The 14,461-nt window shown below is 41.6% G+C and overlaps 1 protein-coding gene across 1 annotated transcript in view; it reads right to left on the bottom strand.

Annotated features, from left to right (window-relative positions):
* Window positions 1–2,081: 2,081 nt before the first annotated feature.
* The window catches only part of FNDC1 (fibronectin type III domain containing 1), a 102,686-nt gene continuing 90,306 nt past the window's right edge, over window positions 2,082–14,461 (bottom strand). The window contains exons 19-23 of the mRNA XM_003898350.4: window positions 12,547–12,626; window positions 8,804–8,833; window positions 7,550–7,711; window positions 5,891–6,013; window positions 2,082–2,859 (exon numbers count right to left, since the gene is read on the bottom strand). Coding sequence (XP_003898399.2) covers window positions 2,744–2,859; window positions 5,891–6,013; window positions 7,550–7,711; window positions 8,804–8,833; window positions 12,547–12,626 — 511 coding nt within the window. The 3' untranslated portion in view covers window positions 2,082–2,743. The remainder of the gene's footprint in view (window positions 2,860–5,890; window positions 6,014–7,549; window positions 7,712–8,803; window positions 8,834–12,546; window positions 12,627–14,461) is intronic.

Genomic DNA, 14,461 nt, shown 5'->3' with positions numbered 1-14,461 from the left:
ATACAGCCTAAAGATTTCAGGCCGAGCTCAAAAATCATTGCATGATTGCATGCCAGTGAATTCTTTGTATTTCTGTGAAGTGAGCATAAACTTCTCTGAGGGGTGGCAAATCACAGAGGGGCAGTCACTTGTGTCTCTATGCTGAGCCCTAATGCCCACCTCTTCCAGTGGGGCCCCATAACCAATACAGGCTTGTTAGACAGACCAAATGGCTCTTTTCTCGTGCATTCCAAGTTATTTAGACCCAAGAAAACATTTGCAGGAAATGAGCAATCTGCTGGTGGATGCTGATATGGTTTGGCTCTGTGTCCCCACCCAAATCTCATCTTGTAGCTCCCATAATTCCCACGTGTTGTGGGAGGGACCCTGTGGGAGATTATGGAATCATGGGGCAAGTCTCTCCTGTGCTGTTCTCATGATAGCGAATGAGTCTCACGAGATCTGATGGTTTTAAAAACGGGAGTTTTCCCCTACAACCTCTCTTCTCATCTGCAGTCATGTGAGATGTGCCTTTCACCTTCTACCGTGATTGTGAGGCCTCCCCAGCCACATGGAACTGTAAGTCCAATACACCTTTTGTAATTTACCCAGTCTCGGGTATATCTTTATCAGCAGTGTGAAAACTGACTAATACAGATGCTGACACAGAAATTTGGCGGGAGATGAGATAAAGGAAGCAAGCTATGTGCCTATTAGGAAATTCAGTTATATTTAAAGATCTTATCTTTGGCTTGGCATTGCAAGCATATTTGAATGTGGATTAGTGTGAAAAATAGGACATCTCCTTCTTGAAGTCCCTTTTTATGTATAAGAGACCGCAAAGCTGCTTAAAGATTCCTACCCTATTTTCCAAACTAAAACATGGGTAACACATGATCTGTCTCCCTAAGGAATTCTAGTACTTTTCCAGGAGGTCAGAATGCTTGTATTTTCTTTACTGTTGTTGACTGTAGAAAGGAGCTTGTAGAATATGAGGAAAATATCTGACATCATGGATCTGTCACAAAGAGCCTGCAAAATTCCTTCCTACTTTGTACATTTTACCTTCAAACCTACCAGACACATCAGGTTTCCCCTCAGTTCAGTGCTGGCACTGATAATAATCAACTCCAGGAGTGGGGACTGGATTCTGCAGTTGAATGGGTTGCATAGGGGTGTAGCCCAAAGACCCCAGAAAAGCAATTTCCTCCAGCCCATTTCCACCATTGCTGCTCTTCCGCTGACAGCTTTGTGAAAGAAGATAAGCTCACCATGGCACTGTGCCGCCTTAGGGACCGGGACCAGTCATGCTCATGGAAAAGACAGCATGTTTTAAAAATAATCAGAATGAGGGCTGGGCATGGTGGCTCACACCTGTAATCCCAGCACTTTGGGAGGCTGAAGTGGGCAGATCACCTGAGGTCGGGAGTTCGAGACCGGCCTGACCAACATGGAGAAACCCCATCCCTACTAAAAATACAAAATTAGCCGGGTGTGGTGGCGCATGCCTGTACTCCGGAGGCTGAGGCAGGAGAATCACTTGAACCCAGGAGGCAGAGGTTGCGGTGAGCCAAGATCGCGCCACTGCACTCCCGCCTGGACAACAAGAGTGAAACTCTGTCTCAAAATAATAGTAATAATAATCATCATCATCAGAATGAAATGTCTTTAAATAAATCTTATTGTGCTACAGTCAAGAGAGGCAAGATGCTTCTACTTCAATGAGCAGATGTTGAGCTAAGAAGGAAAGACAAAGGGAATTCTTAAAAACAAGACTTTTAAATCATTTAGGACCTAAAATCTTTACCCATCTGGAACATATTGGATATGCCTCCATGGTGGCAACAAATATATTTTCCCCAAGGCTGTGGAAAGATCGTCGCTTTATGTGGAAAGCACTTGGTGTGCAGTGGTCAATGGTGTGACCAGTTCTAGTACTGATACTGTATCTCATCCTCCTCATCATTTCAGAGCCCCGCAGCACCCACAAAAAGAATGCACACCTTCCGCTGTTTCTAGAGTATGCATAGTACGTATCCCTGGATGCTTCTAAAAGATGTTAATATACAACACTTTTGCCCAAAAAGTTCCACACACATTTATCTGGTGAACAAGTACAAATTTAGCAATTTTAATCAATATTCTTGCAGACAAGTGTGGATATGTATATGCATATATACATATATATATATCAAAATTGAGAATTTACAAATAAGATTTGATACATTTAGTCTAGCAGTGGGTGAGTCCATAGAGTAAATCTCAAGTAGGATATATTTATTTTCTTTGGCAGTGTTTTTAGTAATTCGGTTCTACTGCATACAAAGGGACCTGAAGCTTAAATTCAGCTAGTTTTGGAGAAATCCAAAATGAGAAAAACTGAAAGCATGTAGCATTCCATGAAGCAAGAACAGCATGCATATGCTGTTCCTGGAAATACTGAAGTATCCGAATTTCATGCCTAAAAAGTCTGGAAATCATACTGAATCAGCTGCTGGTTTCTGATATCTCTGTGATGTGCTATTACAAACAAAAAAAAGTGGAGAAGCAAAGTTAACAGCAAAACTGAATCCTGTTCATTGTCCAGGCCAAGAAGTGGGACTGAGTTCCAGACTGAGATGACCAGAATGGCCAGTGTCCATCTGTGGCCTTCCTGGCACCTGGGGCAGCAGGACTGAGCACGCTGGCTGTCTGCTCACAGCCCCTAGTGCGACTTAGTTGGTGAGGCTGGGCAGGGCAAGCTTGCAGCATGATGGTCCTGTGATTACCACTTTCCAGGGATGGAGACCCCACACTCGTACCAACCCACATAGTAGTAGGGGGTTCCAAAGCCAATGTTCCCAAAGCTGACGGGCTCCTGACGATACTGGCGATAGTAGCCTGGAAGGGCAACAGGAGAGGGGAAAAGAATCAGAGGCCCCTAAACCAACAGGTAAAACCCATCCTTACAGCATCCTTCAGACAGAAGACCTCTGGTAAGTTGTTCTTGTGACAAAATGCTACTTTCAAATAAACTGAACCATTTTTGTGTGGAGTTGTCATAGCGCTGGGGAAGGGCCAGGACCTCAGGCCCAGCCCCAACCCCAGCCTGGGGTGGGGTCTTCCCCACCTGTCTCTTATGCCTTTTGGGAAGGCCCAGCTGTAACTCGAGGGCCATGATGGAGCTGGGGACCAGCTCAGGCCTCCTCCATAGGGGCCCAGTGACTAAGTGTAAAGTATTTCTTTATCCCAAGCAGATCTGTAGAGATCGTCCTGTTCCCACACATGTGTGACACAGCTAGGATGGCGTCATTTCTGTCTCCCCACAGAAGAGGATAATTTTAGCCAGTTGCTAGTCAGCACTCACTACCGGGCAGGCCCTGACCTGGATGGACAACATTGAGCCAGATGCCTGCCCCGTCCTCACAGAGCTCAGGGCCCCCAACTTACCTCTTTCCTCCAAGGCTTAATTCCTGGACTCTGGGGTAGACTTTTAGACCTTTCAAGGAAATCTCTGAAAGAAATCCTGTAGCATTTCTGACCATTTCTCCCTTGAAGCAGGAAGATGCTCCAACCTTCTCAAAATGTTTCTGGAAACTCAGTAACTGCTCTCACGCTCTTGGCCCTGTTTACTTTTGCCAAGTAACTGCCTGCCCTTCCACCAGTGAGTGTGCTGAGTAACCAGCAGCTCTGTTCAGGGCCAGTCCTATGACCACAGTCACAGGGACACCATGAAATATGGATAATGCAGGCACTAGTAACTCTGGGGGACTGTGAGACCCAGAAAAAATGAAGAAAGGTGATATATTCTATAGATTTGTTGTAATAGTTAATTTTATGTGTCGACTGGACTAGGTTACATATCTGATCCAACATTAAATGTTTTTGTAAACTATTTCTTAGATAAGATTAACATTTATTATTTCATTTCTTTTTCTTTATTTTGGAGACAGGGTCTTGCTCTGTTGCCCAGGCTGTTGTCCTCTTGCAGTCTGGCCACAAAACCAACACAGGCTTGTAGGACAGACCAAATGACTCTTTGACCCAAAGGCAGCCTAGACCTCTAGATCACTAGGTCACCTCTAGGTCACTGCAGCCTAGACCTCTCCAGCTCAAGCAGTCCTCCAATCTCAGCCTCCTGGGTAGCTGGGACTACAGGCATGCACCACCACATCTGGATAATTTTTTTATTTTTTGTAGAGATGGAGTCTCACTATGTTGCCTAGGCTGGTCTCAAACTCCTGGGCTCAAGCAATCCTCCCACCTCAGCCTCCCAAGGTGCTGGGATTACAGGTGTGAGTCACAGTGCCTGGCCAAGATTAACATTTAAATCACCAGACTGAGTAAAGCAGGTGACCCTCCATAATGGGGGTGGGCTTTGTCCAATCAGTCAAAGGCCTGAATAGAAAAAGACTGAGGTTCCCCTAACCAGAGGTAATCCTGCCTGCAAGCGGCCTTTGGATTTGAACTGCAACATCAGCTCTTCCCTGGATCTCCAACCTGACAACCTACCCTGCAGATTTTGCACTTGCCAGTTTCTGCAATTGTGTGAGATGGTTCTTTAAAATAAATCTATAGATAGATAGATAGATAGATAGATAGATAGATAGATAGATACATAGATAGATAGATAGATAGATAGATAGATAGATAGATAGATGTGAATGGATAGATAATGGATAGATAGATAGATAGATAGATAGATAGATAGATAGATAGACAGACAGACAGATGGACAGATGGATGGACAAATGGGTGGAGACCTAGATAGATAGATAGATAGATAGATAGATAGATAGACAGATAGATAGATGGATAGATAGATATGAATTGATAGATAATAGATAGATAGATAGATAGATAGATAGATAGATAGATAGATAGACAGACAGACAGATAGATGTAGATGGATGGATGGATAGATAAATGGATAGATGGATAGATAGATGGATAGATACATGCTGGATAGGGAGATAGACAAACAGATGAACAGCTGGATGATAGATGGATAGACAGGCAGTTCTAAATATAAGGATAGATAGTATGGATAGATAGATGAATAGATGAATGGATAGATATATACATAAGTAGATGGGTGGATAAATAATAGATAAATGGATGGATGGATGGATAGATGATAGATAATAGATGGATGCATAGATGGATAGATGGATGGATGGATAGATGGGTAGATGGATAGAGAGATGGATGGATACATACATACATATGTAGATGGATAGATAGGTAGATATAGATAGATGACACAGAGAGAGATGGAGAGATGGATGGATGGATAGATAGATAAATAGATAGATAGATAGATCCTATTTATCGTTTCTTTGGATGACAGAACCTTGACTAATATGCTTATTTTTTCTGTATTTTACTGTATTTTAATTTTTTGAAAATGGGTAATTCATGTAGCTACCTACAGTGTTTTTTCCAATCTAAAAATTTAGCAAATCAGAACATCTCATGTCTTGAAAATGCCTGATCACTCAGAGCTGAGTGCATAATGAAAAGGCTAGACTGTATTCAGTTGTTCTGTTTATTCATTTGGAGGCCAACAGAGTTAATAACATTAAATTGTTAACTTTTGAGATTAGTGTATTTGTCTTCACCTTATAATGCCACAATCAAATAGCTTATACATTACCTCCTGAAACATATCACAGTGGGTCTGCATGTGTGTTTATCTTTGCCTTCTCTGTACCTTTGTTCACGCCATTCCCCCCTCCTTGAGGCTCACCCCTCACCCATACATAATGGAAGTATTTTGTTGATTCTTTATTTTTATTTTTATGACCTTAAGTGCTCCCAACATCCATCTTCAAATGACAAGGCAAAGGCAGACCTACTGTGAATTTTCCCCCTCTATTAATCCTTCTCTCCCACCTCCCAGGGTAATATATCAGGCATTTGTTTGTATTACCTTGAATGGTAGGGAGGGCTTCTACATAGGACTGAGGCCCTGTTCTTCCATCAAGGTGTGAATCCACAAATTGGCAATGGTCTTCACCTCTTCCCCAGCTGTCTCCAATGCTGTAGAATGTATCTGCATGAAGGAATTGATTGAGTCAGTGACTAGGTACAGAATGTCACAACTGGTTTAAGAGTTTGCACAAGCTTTGGAGACCGTTTGAATTGAGCATATTACTTAAACTGTATGTGCTATACTTTTCAAGCCTGAAAATGGTGATAATGGCACCAATCTCATAAAGGTTGTAAGAATTCAGCAAGATCAAAGTATGCTAAATCCTTCATGAATGTCCAGTAAGTGGGAACTACAGCATTAACACTACAGGCAGTTTCGAGTAGACCTTTCCATTCCTTAGTTCTAAAAACAAGGAATGACGAAAACTATGGTAGTTGGAGAATACATCATGAAATTATTATGAAAGGCAGGAAGGTCTATACAAATAGAAGAATCTGTTTTCATGCGTAACTAGGAGGGGGCGGGCCTGTGGTATGAGACGCTGTCCATGGTCCTGAGCCTTGGCTGCACAGTAGGACAAACTTGTTTCTCCCAATCCTGGGATATGACACATGGTTATGCAGCCTCTCCTAGGAATTCTGAAGCAGGGGAGGAAAAGGACAGTGTTGGAAGAGAAAGAAAAGAGCAGAGAGAGAGAGACAGACTGTGCTTGTTGGGAGAAGCATATACACAGAAATTGCTAGGGTTGGGGTCGAAGGGGGGCACTTTGTTTTGACAGTTTTTAAATGATAACTGCTGACAAGAAAAAAAAACACTCAAAATATATTTTTGACCAATGACAAAATGTAGACCAGCTGAGGTAAAGTTTTAACAATGTATACACTGAAAAATTTTAAGTTGTGCAAGTTTTAAAATAAAAAACAAGTTTGCTGTGTAGGTGGGTGAGTGAAAAGCCAGCTGAATAGAAATCGCATTTGGAAGTGTTAGTAGCTCAAGGCACTCGGGTTATTCTTTGTTTTAATCCCCTACCATGATAAAAACAATGTGATTTTTATTAGGACACAGAACAGATATTATTGCCGATATATGTTCCACCATGTACATTTTTTTCTCTGTAAAGTTGTGGCTGTGGCAGGGGCTGGAGAGGAAACTTTGCCTCAATTATTCCAGTTCGGGCTCGTACTCATTATTATTCTATTAGTGGCAAAAAAAAAAAAAAAAAAAAAAAACCTAGATTTCTAACAGAATTTTGGAATCTCATAGCCAGTCATTCCTAAGACATAGTGAATTTTTCATTTGTTCATTTTTTATTTCTTTTTAGTAGAGAGGGGTTTCACCATGTTGGCCAAGCTGGTCTTGAATTCCTGATCTCAAGTAATCCACCCACCTCAGCCTCCCAAAGTGCTGGGATTACAGGTGTGAGCCACTGTGCCCAGCCAACATGTTAAATCTTTTAAAATATTTTGGGGTTGCCAGTGTAAAAACTAGTATCCTCAAAATAGAATCTGTGAAACTGGTTTGCATTAGAGGCAGAGTGAGCCCTAATCGTAGTTCCAGCTCTCATAAACATTCCGGTGCACCTGTGATGCCAAGTTAGTACTTGATAAAATCAAAACATTACATACCTTCCACAGCCAACCACGCACAAAGACTTACCTTTCAGGTTGTCACTGAGGAAGATTTTATACCTCAGTGAATTACAAAGAACAACTCCCACGAACTTTCGATACCACGTCCGCTTCACATATTGCCGTCCATGGCAGTCCGTGTAGCCGGGATCGTGTTTGAAAGCGAATGGGATCCAGATAGGCTCACCGCCTTGACAACACAAAACACACCTGCTAAGGGTAAGCACTCCACGGTGTGTCTGCTCTCACAGAGTGCCGGGAAACTGGACTTCCTTCCTGGGCCTTCCCTTCCTTGAGGGCTTTGTTTTTTGTTTGTTTGGTTGGTTTTGGTTTTGGTTTTTTGTTGTTGTTGTTTTTGTTGTTTGTTTTTGATGGAGTCTCACTCTGTCACTCATATTGGAGTGCAGTGGCACGATCTCAGCTCACTGCAACCTCCGCCTCCCGGGTTTAAGGGATTATTCTGCCTCAGCCTCCTGAGTAGCTGGGATTACAGGTGCACGCCACCACGCCCTGCTAATTTTTGTATTTTTAGTTTCATCATATTGGTCAGGCTGGTCTCGAACTCCTGATCTCACGATCCGCCCACCTTGGCCTCCCAAAGTGCTGGGATTACAGGCGTGAGCCACCATGCCTGGCCTTGCAGGACTTTTTTTGAGCAAAATTTTCCCACCTTCCTTCTCTTTCTCTGTCTTTTTCAGTCTTAAAGTACATTTGGGGCATTATTTTCACCTGAATGTATTTAAAGTATTCACATTTCAATAAGGGATTCTCAGAGTTAAGAAGTCTTTAAACGGCAAGGAAAATAAGCTGTAATGGCAGATTGGGTCTTTGGGGGCATGCCATCCTGTCCCCAGGTCCCTCTGCATAGACTCCACTTCTTGCCACTCAGAAGACCTGTTTTGCACTTAAGCAACAAAGCTTTCTCAATTTCCTTGAAAAACAAAGTAAAACTTGTTGTTTTACTTGTTGCACTTTGCTACCTTTTCAGTGATTTAAAATATTCAAATGAGTCATGAAAACAAAGCATCTGTTTCATCGGACTGGCTACTCCGTGATGTTTTTTCATGCGTGTTGATTGCTGTGGCTCTATTTTAAAATTCCCAGGTCATTCTTTCCCATAGAGTAAAGAAGATCAGGACGAAGAGCGCAAGGAAAGCATAGAAGTTGACAGAAAATTGTGAAAATGGTCCAGACTTTCTAATTGTGCATAACCACAACAATCTCATATTCAATATTCAACTTGATTACCAGAATGTCCAGATTATCAAGAAGACAGACTTACCTGGAGGCCTCACAACAAGCAGAGGATTATCTGTAGAACGAAAAAGAAATAATGGACTTGGTGCCATATCTCGCAATCATGTAGTTTTTTAAATGGTTAGTGTAACTGAAAGAGCTAACCAAATTAGAATAAAGAAAAAGATAAGATTTGATAGATGCCAACATTTTCCTTGGTTTTATTTTCTAAACATTTCCTTTGTAGAAATACTGTTTTCTAGTTAGAGCATGTTGCTATTTACCTAGAAGCTGTGGATCCCTGAAAATAATAAGGTTTTGATATTATGTATTACAAAATAATTCAGTACTTATTTTTAAAAATTGTCTACCTTTAGAAAATAGTGTGGTGGTTTCTTAAAAAGGTGAGCATACACCTACTATACAATCCATCCATTCCACTCAGTCATTTATCCAAGAGAAATGGAAACATATGTCCATCCAAATACTTCCACATAAATGTTTATAGCAACTTTGTTTGTAATCGTCAAAAAGTAGAAACAACACAAGTGTTTATCAACAGGTGATCTGACTAGGTAAACAAACTGTAGCACAGCCATACAAGGAAATACTGCTCACTAGTAAAAGAGAGTGAACTACTGATACACACAATGGTTTGGATGAATCTCAAAATGATGATGCTAGGTGAAAGAAGCCAGTCAAAGGAGTTCATACTGTATGAGTCTACGGATACCCAAATCTAGAAAGTGCAAACTAATCTATAGTGACAGGAAGCAGATGAATGGTTGCCTATAAACTGGAGAGAGAAGGGGCCTGGGAAAGCTGCATTGCACAGTAGCAGGAGGAAACTGTCGGGGAGATGGATATGCTATCTTGACAGTGACAATGGCTTCATGGGTATAAGCACAACTTAAAATATACTAAGATGTACACTTCAAGTATGTTCAGGTTACTGTATGGCATTTATACCTCAACAAACGTAAAACCTGTCTCTACCTTAGCCCAAGTAACACCATTTAAGAAAAATATGACACTAGCTTTTTAAGGAATTCTGCTTCAGAAAAAGTGGTTTTTTTGGTGTTTTTTTGTGTTTTTTTGTGTTTTTTTTTTTTTTTTGAGATGGAGTTTCACTCTTGTTGCCCAGGGTAGAGTGCAATGGCATGATCTTGGCTCACCACAACCTCCACCTCCTGAGTTCAAGCGACTCTCCTGCCTCAGCCTCCTGAGTAGCTGGGATTACAGGCATGCACCATCACGACTGGCTAATTTTTTTTTTTTTTTTTTTTTTTTTTTTTAGATGGAGTCTCGTTCTGTCGCCCAGGCTGGAGTGCAGTGGTGCAATCTTGGCTCACTGCAAGCTAAGTCTCCCGGCTTCACGCCATTCTCCTGCCTCAGCTTCCCGAGTAGCTGGGACTACAGGCACCTGCCACTATGCCTGGCTAATTTTTTGTATTTTTGTAGAGACGGGGTTTCACTGTGTTAACCAGGATGATCTCGATCTCCTGAACTCGTGATCTGCCCGCCTCAATCTCCCAAAGTTTTGGGATTACAGGCATGAGTCACCATGCCTGGCCAAAAAAGTTTATTTTTATAAAATGTCATGAACAGGTATATCTGGACGATTCTTTTTTTTTTTTATTTTTGAAAAATTATCATACAGTAAATTGTTCTTTCACAGTATATATCCTATAAATGTTCATGCCTGCATAGGTTCATGGAATCCTACCAAAATCGGCATGCAAAAGATTTACATCACCCCCAAATCTCCCTAGCCTGCACTTTGTACAGACCATTTGTTCTGATGCCCTCTGCTAGCCACAAAATAGAGGGACACACCATAGCCATAAGTGTCCAATGCTTGCTTTGCTCCCCTGCTCTGAAAGTTCAACAGTCTGCCAAAAACATCCCAAATACCCCAGGGCAGGTGGAGGGAAACAAACAAAATGACACCAGCACAGAAAACAAGACCTGACCTCATGGCACAGCCTGTGTCACACACTACGTTTACTTTCTGTATTAATTTTCAGATTGTTATGTTTGGCAAACGCCATAATTCACTGACTTTATCATTTTCCTGTTGTTCCTGTTGCTCACCTAACCATTTTCAGCAGAGTAGCACAAAATGAAGGAGAAACTTGAATAAACTGGTGGAATAAAGGCAGATGACCAGAGCAAGTAACTGTCCAATTTTCATGTGTGTGCGGCTCCTCTGGGAGCTCATTGAAAGCGTTTCCTAGAGAGATTCTTATTCAGATGGTAGGGTGGGGCCTTGAATTTTCCTCACCCACCCCTTGGAGGCCATAAAGAATGAATGAGGAGTTTTTCTTGGAGGAGAAGGTAGAAGACAGCTGTTTTATCAAAACTTCAGATTGCAGCTCCAGAAGTTACGTGTGTATCACTTTTACTCTCAGAAAGATTTCAGGTCAGAGTTTCTTGACAGCTTTTTGGATTTGAAATTTTTTAAACATTTTTTTCATGTTGATTCTGATAGTTGCCAAGGTCCACCTTGTTTTTAGAAAATGCAGTCATAATCACAGACACATCCCTTACTTTAGCAAATTAACCACAGATAATGGTTTTCTCTTGCTCTTTCCTAATTACTAACAGACACATATTTCTTAAATAAAGAGATGAAGACATGTTTGAGGTCCTTTGCCTACATTTCTGGTATAAAGCATATTCTTACAAAAGATTTTATGTTTTCATTTATTTTGACTCAGTAGATTTTTAAATCATGACACTTAAAAATATCTTCCAATGACCCATTTTCTGGGATCAGGCTGCATGTAGAAGGTCATCTAGCCAAATGGAAGCTGGGTGTAGGGCTGGCTCAGCTGGGTTGCTCTGAACTCAGCCTGGCTTCCTGCATGGAAAAGTCTCTAGGCCAAGAACTATCACAGTAGCTGGCTCTGCATGTGCTACCTTAGACCACAGGCCATAGGAATTGTGTTTTCAGAGGCAAGCTCTCACTCTGTCACCCAGGCTGGAGGGCAGTGGCGTGATCATGGCTCACTACAGCTCAACCTCCTGGGCTCAAACCATCCTCCCTCTGCAGCCTCCTGAGTAGCTGGGACTACAGGCATGCATCACCACGCCTGGCTAATTTTAAACTTTTTTTGTAGAGACAGGACCTCCCTGTGTTGCTCAAGCTGGTCTTGAACTCCTGGTCTCAAGAGATCCTCCCACCTTGGCTTTCCAAAGTGTTGGGATCACAGGCATGAGCCACCACCCCTGACCAGGAACATTTTCTTGCAGGGACTGAGAGCTTTGCCCACCGGCACCCCAAAAATGCAAGGGCATGCTCTGAATGATACTGCTTGTAAGACTGAATGATATTGTAATTAACCTCTCAATATTAATTAAAGATATCTCTGCCTTCTACTAAAGGGGGCATCCAATGTCTTGGCTCATTGGAGAGGCAACTGCCTGTCAGTCACATGACATGTGTGTTCTTCAGGTGCTTGCAATAATTTTTTTTAAACTCTGCAACTAAATTTTGTACAGATAGAGTCAACTTTATCTTTGCCATGTTGTTGAAATCTAGATTTTTTTCCTTTCATTGGAATTTGACCTTTCTGTTCCTCAGAGAGCCCATGAAAACTACTTTTAATTTTATTATCCAAGTTTTAACCTAGCATAAAGCAAATAATGTTTACTTTAGAAACAGATATCCAACATGAGCTCATTAAATAGAAAAGTAAGTGTTTATTCTATTGTAGCCATCATTCTAGATTATTTATTTCATTTTTTAGAAAAGTAAAACAAATCAGAATGTGAAGTCATTCATACCTGATTCGGTGACAAATGAGACCGAAGGGCTGATAGGTCCATAGCCATGAGGATTTTGTGCTTGCACTTTAAAATAATACCTGAAGTTGGAAGAAAATATATTTTGAAAGAAACGTGTATTTGACTTCTGTGTAATGAAACAGACTCCCGAACTGCTGAACACCTAAACTGTGACAGGCTTTGAGTTCTAATTTTCACAAATGCACACAGCACTAGTGATTCTTCATGTTTTTTCTGAACTTTCTCAGTTTTGAATAAATTAAATAATACAATTAACATAGCAGAGACACATGGCTAACGGCAATAGAAAGGACATATTAGAACACAGGTTGCTTGGTGAGCATGTGTTCCTTCGTGCTAATGGCAACAGAATAGGGACATATTACAACAACGGTTGCTTGGTGACCACGCGTTCCTTCGCATCAGGACTGTCCCTGCTCTGCGCAGGCTCTCCTGAGCTCATCCCTGGTGAGACGCTCCTCTAGCCCTGCTCTCGCTCAGGTTTAAGACTCTGGTCTCCGCTTCAGTTCCACAGCCCGGTAGAGAGAGGGTGGTGGAGCAAAACACTACAAAGCAGAATTCAAATTATAACCTAATTATATCCCTGGAGTCCATGTAGAAGAGCAGGACGTTTGCTCCAGCAACCACACAACTTAAGGTTGACAGGGAGAGGATGAACCGGGCTGGAGGCTGCCTCTTCAGTGAAGCTAATACAGCAATGGTATCTTGGGTGCACTGAGAAATGCTGTGGTTGGCTCTGGAGCTGGGAAGGGACCACCTTAAAAGTCACTGAGTTATGAGCTTCTGCGTCTCAAGGAAAGAGAAACAAGTCCAAGAAGGGAAAGGGGGAAAGATCCAGAGAGAGAGGCTTTTCTGTAGGGCTAAACTTTGTCTTGGAAGAGCGAATGTGCTGGAAAGCACGCCGCCTGAGTCCACTAGCTCATCTGGAGGGAGACTGAGTCTCGAAGCATCTTATTGGCATTCTTGCAAGCAAAAGAAAAAGAATGGTGTTTAGAGAAGTAATAAAGACCAACACCACACTTGTGTCCCACTATATCTTAATCTTTGTGCTTTCCTCACCTCTTGATTCTAGATATTTTACATGCTCTTTTAGTGCTCAGCTACTTACAGATGAAAAGAGAGGTAAAGAATCCCTGGGGGCTCTGTCATTTTAGAGAGCTCATAAGGGACCTCTTCTCTGGCTTTTGGCCAGTAAGATGTCACACTTAAATGTTATAAAATTATTTATTTGATTAAGTCAGGCACACAGATTCTATGTACTAATTAAAATGCATTACATTTTTAAAAAGTGAACTATTCATATTCAGAGAGCAAAGGGTTATTAGGCCTATTGTACCAACAACCCCGGCCTCAAGCCTTCCAAGCTGCTGGATCACCAAGGCCGTCTCTGGCCTCAGAAAAGAGATATTTTACTTTGGGTTTGATTAAACAGAAAGCAAAGAAAAGCCATTGGGTAAAATTAGTCTTCCTAAGCCATTTGCATCTTATTTAGGAGTATTCTTTTTTATTGCAATTTAAATAAAAAGATATGCACAATTAAGAACATATGAGTTTCCAAATCTCAATTCACTCCGCAGCTCATGTTTTCCCAGTGACGCATACTTTTATGCAGTGGTTGTGGAGTTATTTAAGGCAAAACTCTGCAGGCAGTTTGAGCAGTGGGTTTGGCATACATTTGTGGTCCTGGGCAAACTTTACAGATACTTTTTTCGCTTAAAAAAGGAAATTAAAACATAAGGAAGGATGCATACTCAGGGGCTCCATGGGACACTTCTGCTGAGTAGTCAACTTTATGGAGGGAAGTGCCTCTATGCCATCAAGGAGGTGGCAGAAGGGTGACTGACGGGCTGAGAAGCACTATTCAGATAGATCTGTTTGTATCAATTTTGTTTTG

This window comes from Papio anubis, chromosome 6 (assembly GCF_008728515.1).
Source record: "Papio anubis isolate 15944 chromosome 6, Panubis1.0, whole genome shotgun sequence".
Lineage (NCBI taxonomy): Eukaryota > Metazoa > Chordata > Mammalia > Primates > Cercopithecidae > Papio > Papio anubis.
The sequence above is the reverse complement of the archived record's forward strand: the minus strand, read 5'-3'. Positions and strand labels throughout refer to the sequence as shown.